Below are 18986 nucleotides of genomic sequence, written 5' to 3'. Positions count from 1 at the left end.
TTAATTCATAGGGCCTGCGCTAACTCTAATAATTTAGTGTCAGAACTGAACTGAATTGCTAGACACCCAATTGGTGTAGGAGAATTACAGAACTGGTATGGAAAAACATGTATTTATGTCAGAAAAAAAAACACTATCTGAATTAGAAGTTACTTAATTTGGATAAAAGTTGTAAGTAATACGGATGATTGAGATTAAACTGGAAAAATGTGGCAGAGAAATATAAGTATATATCCAAGATGATGAATGTTTCTATCAAGGAAAAAAGATAACATTTTTGTCTTAAAGAAAAATGTCTAGTCAAACCAGAACATGAAAGAAGCTGGTAAGGGCCAAGCAAGCAGATACACTAAAATGTACAAGATTCCAGGGAAAGTGAACTTTATCTGCCTTGGTTTACAAAACCTGCAAAAATGTGTCAGAATTCACAAAGTTGATCAATAAACAAAATTATGAGCCCTTTACTACTAGACTGGGCTTCCTCTCTGTAACCACTTTTCCATGCCAGCCTGGAAAAGTCACAGTCCAGCCACTCTCTCTCAAGCCCAGGGCAGCCTCCCCAGAAGCTGTTTCAGACTCTAAATTCTGAACTAAAAAATCATCAAGGTGTTTTTACATCCAAATGGTCTTTGGCACTTTCCAGATCACCAGAATAACAAACATGGGCTCCCACATCACAGAAATCATGATGAAATGCTCACAAACAGGAGGAAGGCTGAACATAAAATCAGGCAGAGTTGGGATGTTCCTTATTTCTTTATTAGCTCACCACTATCATTAAAGTTTCCCTATGCTCCAGGCAAAGAGCTACCAAATCAAAAAGAGAAAATTAAGGTGCCTAGATTAATTTCATACAAGCACAATGTTATATAAACAAACACTCTACAGATCCCAGGACGGTAAGAGGCCCTAGAGATGCAACCATGCCTCCCAATGCCCTTGCTATGTTCTAACCCCCAGGGTGGTCAAGAACCAAATCTTCACACACAGCCATGAAGCCCACCCTGCCAAGAATTTAAGTCCTGTCCATTCTGATACTGTTGCTAAATATAATTAATTAACCAGAGCTTTATGTCTTATCTGCTCCCTCCAAAATTGAAGGCCAAAATGGGTCTTCAACAAACAAGAACAAACACAAAGCCTCAGTGGAACTACCAATCCTACAGGGAACAGACTCCAGCAGAAGCTGACATCACCCCTTCCAGCAGACACGACGCAGACTCCCAGAGGTGGGTTAGGCCTTCCATCAAGCACTCAAGATCCAAAGCAACAAGAATTAATCATGGAGAACAGAATAAAATTATGACGGAAATCTAATTTGCTTTGGAATATGGTTGGGTTTTCTTAATAGTGTTATTTCCTAAGCCGCTCATGAGGAGGCTTTTTTCCTTTCCTCTATGTCTCTAACTCCCAATGCAATAGACTGCCTGTACAAACAACATGACACAGTCTTTGAAAAGCAAGCTTCATGAGCGGAACTTGGAAATGTGTTAGAAATGCAAATTCCCAGGCCGCATCACAACTCTAACGAATTAGAGACTCTGGAGGTGGTGCCAGCCATGGTTGTCTAACTAAGCCCTCCAGGTGATTCTAATGAACAACAAAGGTTGAGAACCCTCGGGTTAGGAATTCAAGATTTAATTCTTTGAGTTCCCACTGCAGAAGAGAGTCTTGATTAACTTTCCTAATATTCGTGGCCTTCCATGCAGTGGCTTTCAAACTTCAGGGTATAAACATGTCACGTGGGGAATGTGTCCACTGCATGAACAGACACACTTCCCAGGATTTAGATGCAACAGGGCACTTGACAGAGTACATTTCACTCCAGTCTGGCATAACCCACTTCTGCTGCTTCCTGCTCCCTGCTCACTGCTCCCTGTCACCCCTGCACACCCACTGCCAGTTCTGCTTTCCACAGTCCTCCACTTGGAGGCCAGTGTCCACTTCTCCTGTAGGACCCCAAACACTACTGTCCCTGGAGCCCAGACCAGGTCTCTGTAACTGTTGCTCAAACTTCAATCAACGCTCCACGCCTAAAATGCTCCCACCCTGCCTGTAGGTGACATCATGGGGTCTTTGTCCTCTGTTACACACGTTGGTATATGGATGCCTTTTTTTGCCCAAATAATCATGACTTATTGTGGGAGAAAGCCCACATCTAATGCTTTTTTACAACCTCCAAAGAAAAGCTTATAACACCAGCAGGAAAGCTGCCAATCAGCACAGAATATAATGAAAACATTCATGTTCCAAAAAGAAAAAAAATCAAAAACTTATCTCTGAGCTCTTAAAATTAAAACACATAAAGAGTACCAACTAGACACCACACACATTCAAAAACCTCAAAACAATTACCACACTTATATACAATATGAAGTCATAAGCTCCATGGAACTATAAAACATTGATCCTGATGTCAATAAACTGCATTTATAGTATAACAGAAATAGCAGTGAAACTTTCTCAAGAGGCCTGGCTTCAATTTCCAGCTCTGCCCCTGTTATTTGTGCAAACTGTGGCTTCTGTTTCTTGGTAGAGTTAAGGATTAAAGGAAATAATGAGAAAATACTTTCAAGAAAAGATATAACAGCTAAGCAAAGTACTGGGTAATATTACTTCTACTATCTGCATAGACTGAATAGGTTTGTAATAAATGAAACACCTCATGCTTAAATTCTTCACACAAGGCCAACCCTAGACAAAAACAAAAAATAAGCTTAGCATATCTTTTAGTAGCCTCTTTAGTTTTCCTTTTTTTATATACTATATTCCCTCCTATATCTTCCCTCAAAATAATAAATACAAACAACCCTAAATGGGGTGTTAATAAGAAACATTCACTTGAAAAAGTATAAGACTATAATCCAGTCTGTTTCTTGTGGGGCAGGCCCCAAAAAATAAACAAAACCGTACTACCTGGGAGGCAGCTTTCTTTCCTCATCAGTAGGGCCAGTAAATTCTACATATGATTACAAAAGACAGTAAGAAAGCTTATCTCAGGCGAAGCAGAAATTATCAGAAGCCACTATTTCCCAGAAATAAACTATTAAAGGATTGAGCTCGACAACAATAAAAACCCATCGTAGGATGGTTGTTTGTAGAAGAAAGAAACCGATCCTTTCCCAAAGAAAGTAATCTCTGAAAATACAGCAAAGAAAACTGTGTATCTAAGGAACTTTTACTCTAATCTGTACTTTCCTCACAATTAACTACAATACCACCAACATATAATGTACATAGTCTTCTAAATGGAATTTGGTATATATAAACCTACCTATGAAAAAAGTATTTTCTAACAATAAAAAGCACACATGATGCCACACCAAAAATAGAAACTTACTGAACACCCAAAAAATGACCCCAAAAAACTATTCAGTTGGAACTTACATAAAGAAATTACGCTTTGCTTTCTAACCACATGATTTTCAAAAGAAGAAAGAAAAAAGACGCATCAAATATAGTAAGAAATATACTTTGAATTTTTCCACATAAACAGTTTTTCTCAGAGCATCTTTCGGAACTATTGTTTCATGAAAAACATTTTGGGACACATCGTTTAATTCATTAACAATTACTGGAGGGCTAGGAAGAAGTGATGGAAAACTTTTTAAAACATACATAATGAACCAATGAAACTAGTAAAACATTACCAAGTGGAAAAGGCCAGACACAAAAGAGGACACTACTACACGATTCCATTTACATGAAGTTCTAGAACAGGCAAAACTAATCAACAGTAAAGAAAGATCAGACCAGTGGTTGCCTCTGGAAAGTGGGGTCAGGGATGAGCCAGGAAGGGGCCCAAGGGAACTTTCTGAGTGAGATGTAATGTTGAAAGAGGTTTAGGTTACACAGGTTACATTTGTCAAAACTTGTGGAACAGTAAATTTAAAATATATGCATTTCATTACACATACATTTTACTTAAAGACAAAAAAACTAAACTCAAGTCAATCGAGTAAATGACATGCATGAAGTGTCTAAGGGAGCTGGGTAAAATGCACCAAGAAGAAGAATGGAGATCCAGGAAGCCCTGAGATAAGTGAAAAGAAACCTGTGGTTGGATCTGGGGGGTGAGTTTGCAACTGTTCACTATGTAGATACTTCAGGTGTTCTGGGTGTATGGAAACTTTACCAATGAAATATCAGGAAGAAAAGAGAAAAATCTACTAGATGCTATAACCAAAAAAATACACTAATGTTTTCCAGTGGATTTTCAAATGGATACTATATCCATTCTACAAAGAGAAAAAGAACTACTTTCTAAAGTAATATTTTTACCCACCTTCATGACTTTCAAATAGTGGGACCAACAAACTTTGACAAATCTCAGGAGGGGCTTTTCAGATTCTAAAGGTCTGGGGTGGGTACAGGCATCCATTTCTTTTTAAAGGCTCAACAGTTTCTCACTCATGGCCAAAATCAAGAGCAAATGAACTGTCACTGAAAGTCTTTTTGACTTTTCATAACAACAGGCCTAAACAAGAGTATTTACTGGTATTTCCCTGTGAAAAATACAAGATTAAATAAATAAAATAAGGCGCCAAGTCAAGTTCACAGGCCAAAGGCTTCCAAAAAGTGTTTTATATGTTGCCACAGGAGAGTGACATAGGAAAAAATTCAGGAATAATTGTTTCCACTCAATCTTAAAATAATCACTATTTATAGTTAGCCAAGACAAGATATATTACAAAACTTAGAAGAAGAAATATTAACTGGGAAGGACACCACAGTAAGGTAGCTTTGCAATGAAAAGACCTTCATTCACAAAGAGCAATGAAATCCAAGTAGCTCATAATGTTAACTACAATGTAGACAACATCTCCAAAGTGAAAACAAAATTTCAAAGAGTTAGGCTTAGACACTCCTATTTCTATTCCTATTGCATATTCCAAAATTTCTATAAAATACAATTTATAAAGGTCTTTACAAAATGAAAACTATTAGTAAAAGGTCCTTACCTTTTCTAGGAGGAAGCTCTCCATTCTGGTTTAATTCTGTCCCTGTATATACAATTTCTCCATCTTTAACCATTTCATTCCACAAGCCACAGAGCCCATCTCTTGTGAATGCAAGCTGGTAATAATAAATAACATAAACTTACAGAATGATCATACAAGGCAATTCTTAAAGAATGATATGATTTAAAAAATCTCATTTCCTCTCATTTTATTCAACCATCAACATTTAATAAAAATCATCCCAAAAAATACAGTTAAAGGAAAAAAGGCACAGTGCATAATAGTATATAAACAATGCTAACTTCTGCATAAGATACAAGAAAAAAGACACACACATGTGCTCTGGAAAGATAAACCAGAAACAAGTAATAATGATTACCTATGGAAAGACACCTGTGACAAGGGAACATGGGCAGCAGAGATGAATAAAAGCAAGATTTTGAGTAAACTTCATACATTTTTACTTCTAAAACATATAAATGATTCTCATCTTCGAAAATTAAAATTAAATCATAAAAAAGAAAAATCTACAACTGGTAACAAGCAAATTAACCTATGTTTATCATAAAGAAAAGTATTTCAGGGGACTTTTCAATTATACATCTTTAGTCAAATATACTCTAAGGGAAAAATACCTTAAGCTTTACTCATTGGTCTTATTGATAATCATAGTATTGACATTAAAATCTTAAAACTATCTCATATATATTGTATGATACAGCAATGTTAATAAAATAAAACATGTTTACAACATTTACGTTAGTGCTACTAGAAACAAGGTTTTAAGTGTAAAAGAGATAAAAATCAAGGACATTTTTAAGAAAAAATTGAATTGGAAATCTCAATACAAATTTATATTTGAATATAACTGCTTGGGAAGGAGCTAGAAAAATGACAGACACTCCGAGAGCAATGAGTACCCCTAGCACCCAGACATCAGTTTTTAAGTCTCACTTCCCAGTAAACAAAACTTGGGCTCTTGGAGAAAAAAGGCTGATTCCAGGGTCAGGGCAAAGAAGATGAGCCTGAAATATTTTGTGTTTGCACCTCAAAAAAACTGTATAAGGCCTTATGGGGACAATTTTGAGCATCAAAATACATAACTGCAGTGGACTGCAAAAGTAAATAAAAACATGAGTCCACAGTGATATTTATAGAAGAAAAACAAAAGACAAAAATGCTCTCACTTGTCAGTACTTAGGAGTCAGAAAAAGCTTCCCAGAGCAAGCAGCCAACAAGGGCAGGGGCACAGTAGACACCCAGAGACGGCATCCATTCTGAAAACTGCAGGTATAACAGAAGCCCTCTTATCAGAAACACAAAGCACTTTACACTAAAATAGGCACATCTGTTTGGCCATCTTTTAACGAAAGGCCAGTATCTTTTCTTTATTTACAAGTCCACTAACTCGTTCCTTGTCATCATTCCAGCATGCACCACCCTTATGAAGCATCCACTATTTCCAGTCTCCATTTCTTTACTTTTTTTTTTTAAAGATTTAATTTATTCATTTGAGAAAGAGCATGCGAGCACAAGCCGGGGGGGGGGGGGGGGGGGGGGCGGTGGGCAAGGAGAAGCAGACTCCCTGTTGAGTAGGTAGCCCAACACTGCACTCAATCCCAGGACCCCAGAATCATGACCTGAGCCAAAGGCAGACACTTAACCTACTGAGCCACCCGTTTCTTTAAGTGGAGCCCCTCCATTTCTTTAAATGTAACAAGAATTAAGGAGCAGTCTGTGAGCAATCTCAGTATAGAATTCTTCTAGACTATCAAGACATTTTCCCTAATCCTTTATAGTTCTCTTTTACCTAACCTGTTCCAAGTAATTTTTTTAGCATCTCACTTTTATCCAAAGCATGTGTAGTAAGCAAAATTCTAAGACAGTCCTCAACATCCTCATCCCCTGGTACACACATATCCTGTGTAATGCCCTCTGAGTGTGGGTAGGACCCGTGAATAAGACGGGACATCACACCTGTGACCAGGTTTTGTTTCCATCTATGGCAAAGGTGAAGGAACTTCTCATATATAATTAAAATCCCACATCTGTTGATTTCTAGTTATCAAAAGGAAGATTATCCTGGGGGCCCTACTTAATCAGGTGAAAGCCCTGAAGAGTACGGGGCCATCTAGAACAGACATTCTCTACGGTCACGAAGAGGCAAGCTGCCATGAGCTACCTATGCAGAGGGGCAGCATCTAGAAGCCCATGACTCAGTTCCCCAACTGCAACGAACTAAATTCTGACAAAGAGCACCTCAATGAGACCGCAGATGAGAGCACAGCATGGCCAACACCCTGACTGCATGCAGCCTTTTAGACCCAAAGCAGAGCAACCAGCTAAGCCTTGGCCAGACTCCTGACCCACAGAAACTGGGAAAGAGAATAAACATAAGTTGTTTTAAGCTGCTAAATTTATGGCCAGTACTTGTAACACAGCAACAGAAAACCAATTCAGCATCCAACTTAGTTTTCACAGAAGCAACAACTATCTTTCAGCACTCATATTTTATTTGTTCACCTCACTAACAAGATAACTGCCATAAACATACTTAGAACTAAAACATATGACTCTTGATAAACATATCAACTGGCAGGGGGAAAAATAAAAAGAGTGAGCCACAAACATTCAGCACCCCTTATGTTTTAATGAGGGAATGGAAAAGCTTGGCTCATTTGCCAAGGTAAGAGGAAGACTAATACTGCTGGGGTTCTGTCCAGCTCCCCACAACTACATAAAGATGGGAGGCAAACAGGAGGCAGACTAAACAGTCCCATGTGTGCTGTCCTCTGGCAGTTACACGCCATCTTTATTTAGGTCGTCCAGGGAATAAATGATCATAACTTAAGGCATAACTCAGTATCAGTGCAATGGCTGGAGACAGAGGAAGAAACTAGCAACAGAAAATAACTTAGGAGGCCTCTGCCAAGAGTCTCCCCAAAAAAGGATGACAGCCTAAGCCAAGATGAGAAAGTACTTAAGACATTTCAGATTAAATGAGACAGATGAGATGTGAAAAGTGAAAAGGAGGTAGGGAACAGAATCAGATGAAAGAGAACTAGCTCAGTGTTAACCACTGAGATTTGCACTAAGTATGAACAAGAGCATGGAGATCTCCCCACGCACACATGCGTACACTCATAATGCACAGCCACATGTACATACATACGTACACACACACACACACACTGCAAATACAAATACAGAACTTAACAAAGTGTCAGGACTAGAGATTTAAATCTGGGAGTCATCAGCAAATGGGATATAGACCACAACCTGGAGGAAATGCCAACGCCCAAAGAGAGAGAGTAACCAACATCCTCAACCCTGACTGCACATTGGGATTACCCACAAGGTGCATCAGTATTTTTGGATGCAGTCCCGGTTGAATAACATTGGTGTTTAGAGTTATAAAAAAGATAAACAAACATGAATTAAAGAATAAGCAAAGGAAGAAGCCCAGTTTATGTAGAAACAGGAATTGTTACTACCATATCAAGAGGAAGAAAAGAAAAGCTGTGTGGAAGGTGGAAACTGGGTATCTGGAGGGACACGTACTGTAGAAGCCTCCTAGGAACTGAGGACACAAAGATGTAAATGAGCCACGGACCTGAGTAACCATCATTTAAAGCACAATGGTCTGGACATCTTAAAGGATTTGAGGAAAGAGAAACATTACTAAGGCAACAAAGCAAGCTTCCCTGGAGGAGGGCATGAAAGAGCTAGGCTGTGGAAGGCAAAAATGAAGCCTAGGGGAAATCTTTCCAGGGCACTGGAAGGAAAGCACAGGATCCCAAAGAGAAAGCCAGGAAATCAAAAATAATCACAGCATTGTAAGAACAGCCTGTAGAGGAAATAAAAATTACTGATCTGTCAATTTAAGAGTATCTGTAGACTGTCTATTATTAGCTTGTCTTCATTAATCGCTAACTTACATAAAAAAGTACCCAATGGGCGATGATACAGGTTTTAAATTTTAACTGTTTTTGGACAGAATCCAGATGCTTCTAATTAGTTTACTTGGTCTTAGGTTCCTTTTCCAATTTGTTCTCACATTCTTACTTTACACCTCTAAAATGACATAAGCAGGTAAGTCATTTTCACCCTGAAAAGCAGACAGTAAGAGGGATATTAACAGGCCCAGTTCTAAGGGACAGTAAACTGAAACTCAGAGGCTCAATTATTTGACCAGGATCACACAACCCTGAGGCTATGAGAAGTAGAATTTGGGAAAAGGCCTAACTCCCAAGCTTGTTTTCCTCTCACCAACACCACAACATGCACTCACACATGCAGGGAAGAGGCCTGGGAGAGCCACTGAACCCCCCACATTGGTGCTACTGACACTTGAACGCTAAACAGGATTGGGCAAGCCAACCCTTAAAGTATCTACTAAAATGACTACTTCAGGGGGTGCCTGGCTGGCTGAGTCAGTAGTGTGTGCAACTCTTGATCCAGGGTTTTAAGTTCAAGCCCCATGTTGGGTGTAGAAATCACTTAAAAATAAAATCTTTAAAAAAATAAATAAAATGACTACTTCATGGGGCACCTGGGTGGCTCACTCGTTAAGCGTCTGCCTTCGGCTCAGATCATGATCCCGGAGTCCTGGGATCAAGCCCCATATTGGGCTCCCTGCTCAGCAGGAAGCCTGCTTCTCCCACTCCCACTCCCCCTGCTTGTGTTCCCTCTCTCACTGTCTCTCTCTCTCTCAAATAAATAAATAAAATCTTCTAATAAATAAATAAATGACTACTTCAGAACTGTATGATTATGTAATAGAATCCAAAACAGAATATACCAAATGGTTAAATGACATTTTGATTAACTTATTGGTTAGAAAATGTTTATTTTACTTATCTTTAAAACACATCTGATATGTAATCTGTTCAAATACCTGCAGATACTAAAGTAAAGGTATCTGGCTTTTTTTCCTAGCCTTGCAGAAAAATACTTACTAAGCACCTATTAAACAGAGGACAACATATCAATTCCAAAAAAACTTTAAGAACAGGTTTCTTAAGCAATTGGGGAGGTCAGACAGAAACAAAAAGTACCTCTGTTTTAAGAATAGCAAGCTTAAGTCCCAAGAGAGGAGTACAGCCCAAAGAACCTAAGGCTGCTTTCCTGAGACGCACCTGCCAATTCTGTGAGCAGGGCTAAGACCAAGAACTGAGCAGAGCTGCTGAGAGACAGGCTTGAGCCAGGGTCCTCATGGGGGAAAGGCCTGTTAAACACACCATGCTTTGAATGAAACTTCGAAGAGACACACACACCAGAAGTAGGTAGGGGTGAGGTGGAAGTAAATGGCCTTCCTAGGGAAGGAGCCCAGTTTTGAATCATCTCAGCCCACAACTGCGCTGCAGTGACCTGGGACTGCTAGTGCTGTTTGACTGGTAGATCCCCTTTAGAGGAGGAAATTGTCACCCAGAGCCTCAAATGATCAAAATAATTTTTCATACATAGTATGTGAAACTCAAACAAAAATAATAATGGATACAGCAAGATAATGTGACAGAAAAAATTTTTTTAAATATAGAAGACAACAGAAACAGATCAAGAGTGGATGCAGAAAACAGAAATATAGACATAGATGCTGTCCCAAAAAGGAGAGCCTAAGCAATGGATTTACTTGGCAGATGCCAGTTCAGAGAAGTGGGAGGCAGGGGAAGGGGGACAAGGGAACACACGAAGCACAAGACACAACATGTCACCACATGGGTAAGCAAACTAAGGCCTGGCCCACAGGCCAAAACTGGCCCACCACCCGATTTCATATGGCCCCTGAGTTAAGAGTGGTTGTTGCATTTTTCAATGGTTGAAAAATAAGCAAGGAAAACATTTTGTGACATATGAAAATGATGACATTCAAATTTCAGTATCTATAAAGCTGTATTGGAACCCAGACACAGCTGTTTATGTATTGTCTGTGGCATGACAGTAGTTGTTACAAAGAACATATGGCTCACAGAAATAGTTACTATCTAGCTCTTTACAGAAAAAGTTTGCTGACTCCTATGTTACTGCACTGGCCCCTACTCCACAATGAACAGGAGATACAGCAAGTTGTCCACTAGGCACATTCACCAGGCATGTGGGACTCTTCTACAAGTTTTGTTAAGAAGAGATCATGGAACAGTCCAAGGAGGGAAGAAAAAGAAAAGAGTTAACTCCCAAAAAGAAAAGGCCTAACTCCCAAGCTTGTTCTCCTCTCACCAACACCACAACATGCACTCACACATGCAGGGAAGAGGCCTGGGAGAGCCACTGAATCCCCCACATTGGTACTACTGACACTTGAACACTGAACAGGATTAGGCAAGCCAACCCTTAAAGTATCTACTAAAATGACTACTTCAGGGGGTGCCCTTATCTGTCCTTGCCAAGAGATGAATGTTCAGTCCTTGGGGAGCTAACTCTTCCTCTCCCAGCACCTTGTAGGCTATGTCACTGGTTCCATAGTAGGCAACTGGGAAGCCATAACCCACACCATTGTGTGACATTACACCCAAGATCGAAGTGGAAGGGTCACCCATGGGCATGCTGGGTGTCAACTCAGAGGGAAGGGGAGACAGTCAAAGAAACTAGAACATGGTAGGTAAACAAAACACCAAAACACTTGAAACTAAACATTTAAAATAGATGCATCTTACTAAATACACTTCAATAAAATTCACTTAAACAAAACAATGGAGGGGCACCTGGGTGGCTCAGTCGTTAAGTGTCTACCTTTGGCTCAGGGAGTGACCCCCAGGGTCCTGGGCTCAAGCCCTGCATCGGGCTCCCTGTTCAACTGGGAGCCTGCTTCTTCCTCTCCCACTCCCCCTGCTTGTGTTCCCTCTCTCGCTGGCTGTCTCTCTGTCAAATAAATAAATAAAATCTTTAAAAATAAATAAACAAAACCATGGAAATTCTAGAACCAAAAAACGCATTATCTATAATTAAGAACTCTGAATAAGATTAAAAGCAGATTAGGAAGGCCTGTGCTGCTTCTGTCTATGAAGGATTAACTTCTTTAGGAACTACCTCTCCTCTATAATCAACTAGACAATCAGACAAAATATATCAAACGGCCCAGAGCTATGATCCCTAAGAAGGGCAACAAATGAAGCCCTACAACTGCCCAAGCTTACGGCCTAGAAGCAGCTTCCAGGATGCAGCAAGGGAAAGGGGAACCCAAATAGAGCCCAGATATCTTGCTGAGTTGAGGAGACAGATCAGCTATAAGTAGAGTAAAAGGACAATAATACAGGTGAAGGGGGATCTGCAGAGAAAGAGTGAACACTAGAGATGGGGAGAGGGGACCCCTTGAGTCTAGGGCTGAATACTGATTTAGGCATGGGTTGAGAAAACTGCCAAGGCTGGGGAAAGAAGCACTAGAAAGGAGAAGGCAGAATTCCCATGAGTCCCAGTCTGAGAAAAGCTTGTGTTTCCACCAACCAGAATGAAAAAGATCTCCTATCACACCAAATGCTTGGAAGAGTTCTAAGAAGGATAATGCCTTAGTAAGGCAGATAAATTAGTACATGACTAGAGGTTGTGCTAGATCAGCCTGAACAAACCTGAGGATCAAGGTTTGAAAAAGTTAAATTGATCCCAACTAACTTACATGACTGCCAGACAAAACTAATGCTCTTTAAAGAAATAAAAAATCCAGCACAGAACAACATATTTACAATGTCCAGCATTCAATAAAAAATTACCTGGCATGCAAACACACCCCATGACCAGAGCAATCAATCAATGGAAATGACAGAAGCAATCAATAAAAATAAATCCAGATGTGACAGAGATGATAGAATTAGCAGACAAGAACGTTAATAGCTCTATTATAGATATGTCCAGATGCTCACAAATAGGAAAATATGAACCTGATGACAAGTAAAATGGAAGATATGAAAAGGATCCATATGGAACACCTAGAGATGAAAAATACATCATCTAAAGTGAAAACTTCAATGCATAGGATTAATAGATTAGACACTGCAGAACAGTTACACTATAATGTACCATGTCTAAGCAGATAACTAATATAATATGTTCTCTCCCTTTTATTTTTTTTAATAGTAACATTTTTTTAATTATATTATGTTAGTCATTATACAGTACATCCCTAGTTTGTTCTCTCCCTTTTAAAACTCATTTACTCTAGGTTCCACAAATGACCACTATTAGTCTTCGTATCAATCTACAGTCACTCGGTCATCTAAAGATCCTTCTCTACTCACTTCCTCAGGAAGAGCTCATGGGAACAGTACTTATTCATTAATAAAGTTGTGTCCTTTTTACCTGAAAAGTTAATTTTGCTAGAACATAACATCCTTGCCTCACGTCTTCTTTTCTTGGGAGCCATAAATATGTTACCAAATCTTCCTCTGCAAAAGAGTCTTCTGATCAAATCTGATGGTAACCTCATTATCTTTCCCTTATAAATCTTATTAGTCTTTTCTAAGAAACAAAAGTTAGCTTTTTAAAAAAGACTAACAAAATATATAAAGCCCTGATAAGATTAATCCAAAATATAGAGAAAATACAAATAACCAAAATCATGAATAAAAAAGTGAGCTATGCTACCTATCCTACAGACAAGAAAGTAATCAGAAGATGTCATTATGAATATTAAGTTACCTGTATTTACAAAATTCTTTTATTTCTACATCTTATCTGTCAACTGGAAAACCTCAGAGTAGAATTTACCAAGGTGATCACGTTTATGTTCTTTAATCTACTGATATTCTAAGCATAAAGTAAAAATATATACATTTAATAATTTTAAGTTTAATTTTAAAATTTAACTTTTATCTTTACACATTCTAAATTGATTAGAAGAAGAGACAAATAAATGATTCAAATTTAATTTTTAATATACTCAACAACTTTGATGGACCTCAAAGGCATTACACTGTGAACAAAATCAGTCTTAAAAGGTCACATACCATATGACATTCTCAAAATGACAAAATTGAAGAGATGGAAAACAGATTAGTGATTGCCAGGGGTCAGAGATGGTGGGGGAAGGATGGTGTGACCTATAGGGGGGCAAGAGGAAGGAGATCTTTGTGGTGTGATTACAGGATTGACAAAGAACTATGCATACATTGTTCCAATGTCAATTTCCTGGTTTTGACATGGTACTATAGTTACGTAAGATGTAACCACTGAGGGAATCTGGGTGAAGAGTATACAATGACCTCTCTACTTTCTTTGCAACTTCCTGTGAGCCTATAAATTATTTCAAAATAAAAAGTTTTAAAAAAATTGCACCATACATATCTAATTTCATGCTCCACTTCAAAGAATCCAAAAATAGAAACTGTAGGACATTCATCTGAGTACGGATTATGCAAGAAAAAGATAACACCATTCTTGGATCCATGCTCAAAGACACACCCTTAGCCCTACAACAAGAGTAGCAAATAAATGTGCATATATAATTTAAGAATAAAAAGCTTTTAAGGTATCATATACCATTTTTTATCGGTCCTTTGCTTAATGACTTTTTGGTTCATTGAGAAACAACCAATCACATCAGACTGGACTTTTACTTTAAATATTAAGAATAGTAATGGTGGCGATTATGTAGCTAACAGCTCTTAGCTCTGTATTTTATTGCCTCTTCAAGAGAGTTGCAAAGGATATGGCAATTCAAAGTACTCCACACAACAATCAGAAAAGAGTGTTGAAAAAGTAAAAAGCATTATATACGTAAAAACCAGGTATATGCCTGCCATATAATTGGCACTCCATTAAAGGCAGCTTGTTGCAACACTGTAGGCCTGACATATCATAGGCCTAAACATCTACGAACAAGAAAGTCTAGCATCAGTGTCTGTGTTCTTTATAATACACATATATTAAAAGTTTTCACAGCCTCCAAAAATATTTCCTTTCTAAAGTCACGAAAACCTTCATGGGCATTTCAAACAAAAATAGCCACAGAAAACAGCTTTGCTAAATCCGATGGCTAAGAAACATGTTTCTACCTCATATAATATTAACTAACCAGGTGTCAATTCTGTTCCCAATACAAAAGCCCTACCTAAGGAATGGGACACTTCCCACTCCAGTTGGGAGAGACATCCCCAATGGGGTAAGGGTAAAAGTTGTCAGTATAAGGCTTGCATCTGCAATCTGTGTCTCCAAGAAGGATTCCAAAGAGTGAAACTAAGTCTAAGTCATTTGTTAGGGTAAAATGACATTTGTTCCTCAGATTTAATAAGCAATGCTGGAGAAAATACACAAAACCAAGATCAGCGATCATTTTTTTCATGGTATTAAGCAGCTTCAATACTCACAATACAATTTCCCTTTGGGGAACTCTCCAAAACCTAGGTCTCTTCATGTATTCCTAGGATGAGTTTGGATGACTTCTGACTAATATTTGAAATGTCTAAGAAGGGCTAACCACTGTATATTACACTAAATAAATCAAAAGTAAAATAGTAAGCACTCTAAGGCATAAGTGGTGTTTCTGATTTTGTATATCTGCCTGACTCATCATAGGCACTCAACTCAGCATTAAATTGGTTTTAGATCAAGATGCTAAAACTCATATTAAGCAGTTATTCAACTATGATTAAAAAGAAAAACTTCATGAGATAAACTTCTTTACTTCAACGAGTTCTGCAAAATACACAAGCACTAATAAAAAAATGAAGTCTTAAAATCAGTTTGCCTGAATCTCAAGATTTCAGAAAAAAAAAATTACTCATCTCACCTCCCCCCACCACGCTTTAAAAAAAAAATGGCAAAGGAAAACAAACAGTAATTGCTAAATAAAAAGCAATGTTTAAACAAAAAACAAACCAAAAGAGTCACTACTATGCCAATTCTTGGCCCAATGCTTTGTGCTTTAATCTAACATTACCCCATAAGTAACTATCCCAAAATCCACAACATAGTTCTAAGCACTTGGCTGTCATAATTACTGGGACGCAACACTTAAATAAATAAATAAATAAACAAACAAAGAGAGGTAATAATACTTCACTACAAGTATCTATGATCAACTGCTTATAGAATATATGACTTGATAAACTGTGATGCACTATGTAAGATTGTATTGAAAAACGTAGATTACTTGAGAAATAAAACGTTTAACCTCAGGAAAGAGAAAGAAAAGCCACATATACTACAAAATATTTCAGACACTTCTTTTTGCTATTAATATGGAGTTATAAAAGTAGTTTTTCCAAACCATTTGCAAAGAAAACTAACTTGGAGTATTTAAAAAAAAAAAAGTCTATAGAAACATTACTGCTAATATTTATTTGATAATTTCTGGACAAGCTTACAATTACACTATTAAAACATTAAAAAGTCTAAGGCCAACGTTTTGTTTCCACACATTCTTTATGTGAAAACCTGAGCACTCCTCTTAATAAGACCAGTCACAAAAACAAACAGCTCAACTGAACTCTTGTCTCCCCAGAAACACAAACACAGGGTCCCATAAAATGAGTGAGTTTCTGCAGGACATAATAAATTACTACCTGTCACTTCCCCTCATTAACTGAACATCTCAAAACTATCACTAAACGGTCAACAAGGTATCGTTAAGAATAATACAAACCTCTTAAAAATAATCATAGGAAAAATGTTTGCATAACCAGATCTCAAGTTTCTTACACTTACACATAACTGCAATTAAAATGTAGCCACACACGATCTATAAAAACTGATGCAATAAAGGTGCATTTTAAATTATAGGAAATAAACCTGCTTCTCTAATATGCAAGATCCGATCTGCATCCTCTTACTTATCCTATATAAAGCCTTCACCAGAAATTTAAATATGGAGGCAGAACAAACCAAGAAAAAGCATGTCAAAACCCCACCTGTATATCTGTTTTCAACCATTTGGAGTCAAGTCGAGTCTGGGCAGCCAAACAGAAAGAATCAGAGGGCATCTTTCCTCCAGTTTCCTCCCAGTTGTCAGTCCTGCAAGTAAAACATAAATGTTAGAAGACCTAAAGCTTTTCAGAATTGTACAAAGACCCTCCCTCGAGGTTTAATGCGGCAAAAAGAACAGAAAGATGGGAGAGGAGAACAGGTGGGGGAGGGGAGGGAGAGGAGAAAGGCAGAGAAAGATGGAGAGAGACAGGGAGGAGGATGGAAGAAAAAGCCTACTTCCAATACAGGTAAGAGCCACACAGGATTCGCCTGGTTTCTGTACTACGTCGGCGAGACCTTGAGAATGGACGGTCACAGGAGACCAAATCACAATGTCATCCCCTTCCCTTAATCCAAAAGGTAAGCACACAGACGACAGGAAACCCACATTTCAACGACAAATGACAGTAGCATGCACCTGCCGCTTTATCCCATACCCGTTAGTGTTGCGTGAAACAAATTAATCAAAAGTCACGTCTGCGGAAATATCCAAAACAATAATCACTTTGAAATGGAAAGACAGTCCGAGACGCGCGCCGCGGGCAGTCCGCGCAGGCCCAGGTCCGGCGGCGGCGCCAACGCCCGCCGCGCCCCAGCTCGACCGTGCCCTGGGTTCCGACCCGCACCGCCCTAGCGGCTGGCGGCCCTGGCCGCCCGCGGAGACGAGGACCTGACGCGCAAAGGCCCCGCTGCCACACTTCGGCGGCGTGCGGACACAGCCTCCAAGCCGCCGCTGACTCCGCGGGCGCTGGTGATCCCGGTATCTCTCGCGACCGGAGGGGCGGACCGACTCGGGACTACCGCCCCCGCTGGCCAGCCAATCACAGCAACGCTGCTCCGCCGGACCAGCCAATGGAGAAGAGGAGCCCTCTCGCCCTTCCTCCCTACTCCCCCGCTTCCTTCAATCCTGCTCATCTTCCTCCTTGGGGTTCACCCCTTGCGGTCAGGGCCAACCGCAGGCGCCGGGGGGCGGGATTTCCGCCTTACGCAGACACTCCTGTCCCGGCTTCCTCTCAGCGCTCTCGAAAAACCTGTGGGCGGGGTAGAACGTGAGGTACTTGAGCTGCTTCAGCACGGAGTGTTTGGGGTGTGTGTCATGGGCACACGTACAAGGGAGAAGAGACTCGAGGCTGGCTCCAGTTGATTAGAGCCTCCTCCTGCCTGTCCACCAAAAGCAGCTAAAATCCTAGGCCGAATTCATGGAGCGGCTGGTAGAGGGGACTTGGAGAAGGAAATCAGAACTTTAGTACCGCCATAAAACAAATTTTAAGAAATGTTAAACAATTGAAGTCATACAAAGTATGTTCTCTGGCCGTAATGGAATTAAAATACAAATCAGTAAAAGATAACAGGGGGCGCCTGGGTGGCTCAGTGGATTAAGCCTCCGACTCTTGATCTTGGCTCAGGTCTTGAACTCAAGGTGGTGAGTTCAAGCCCGCCTTGGGCTCCACGCTCAAAAATAAAAATAAAAAATTAACAGGACTATCTCCAAACACTTGGAAATTAAGCAGTACGCTTCTAGGTAATCCACAAGTCGAAGAAGAAATCTCAAGGGAAATAGAACTATTTAAACTGAACAAAAATTAAAATATAAGGACTTATGGGATGCAAATAAAAATGATGAATGTGAAATTTATAACATAAACTGCTTTTCTTAGAAAAGAACGGTCTAAAATCAAGGATCTAAGCTTCCATTTCAAGAAACTAGAAAAAGAAAAGCAATTCTACATCCAAAGCAAGAAGAGGGAGGAAATAATACAGGAACAGAAATATAGGAAAATGGAAAAATAACAGAGAAAATCATTGAAACTAAAAGCTGATGCTTTGAAAAGATAAAAGGTAGAGGGCGCCTGGGTGGCTCAGTGGTTAAACATCCCACTACTGATTTTGGCTCAGGTCAAGATCTCAGGGTTCAGAGATAGAACCCCTGTATCAGGCTCCCTGCTCAGCAGGCAGTCAGCTTGATATTCTCTCTCTCCCTCTTCCTCTGTGCCTCTCCCTGCTCTCTCTTGCACTGTCTCTAAAATAAATAAATCCTTTTTTTAAAAAAAGATAAAAGACAGATATCTGATATGGCTGCCAAGAAGAGAGAGAGAGAGAACACACAGGTTACCAATATCGGGAATACCAGAG

General features: G+C 39.4%; 1 protein-coding gene across 1 annotated transcript in view; it reads right to left on the bottom strand.

The window, feature by feature from the left end:
* The window catches only part of HERC2 (HECT and RLD domain containing E3 ubiquitin protein ligase 2), a 247387-nt gene extending 229735 nt beyond the window's left edge, over positions 1 to 17652 (bottom strand). Inside the window, exons 1-3 of the mRNA XM_040642652.1 lie at positions 17291 to 17652; positions 16799 to 16901; positions 4962 to 5076 (exon numbers count right to left, since the gene is read on the bottom strand). Coding sequence (XP_040498586.1) covers positions 4962 to 5076; positions 16799 to 16870 — 187 coding nt within the window. The 5' untranslated portion in view covers positions 16871 to 16901; positions 17291 to 17652. The remainder of the gene's footprint in view (positions 1 to 4961; positions 5077 to 16798; positions 16902 to 17290) is intronic.
* Positions 17653 to 18986: the final 1334 nt, after the last annotated feature.

This window comes from Ursus maritimus, unplaced genomic scaffold (genome assembly GCF_017311325.1).
Source record: "Ursus maritimus isolate PB19 unplaced genomic scaffold, ASM1731132v1 scaffold_27, whole genome shotgun sequence".
Classification (NCBI taxonomy): domain Eukaryota; kingdom Metazoa; phylum Chordata; class Mammalia; order Carnivora; family Ursidae; genus Ursus; species Ursus maritimus.
This window is presented reverse-complemented; position numbering and strand designations above follow the sequence as displayed.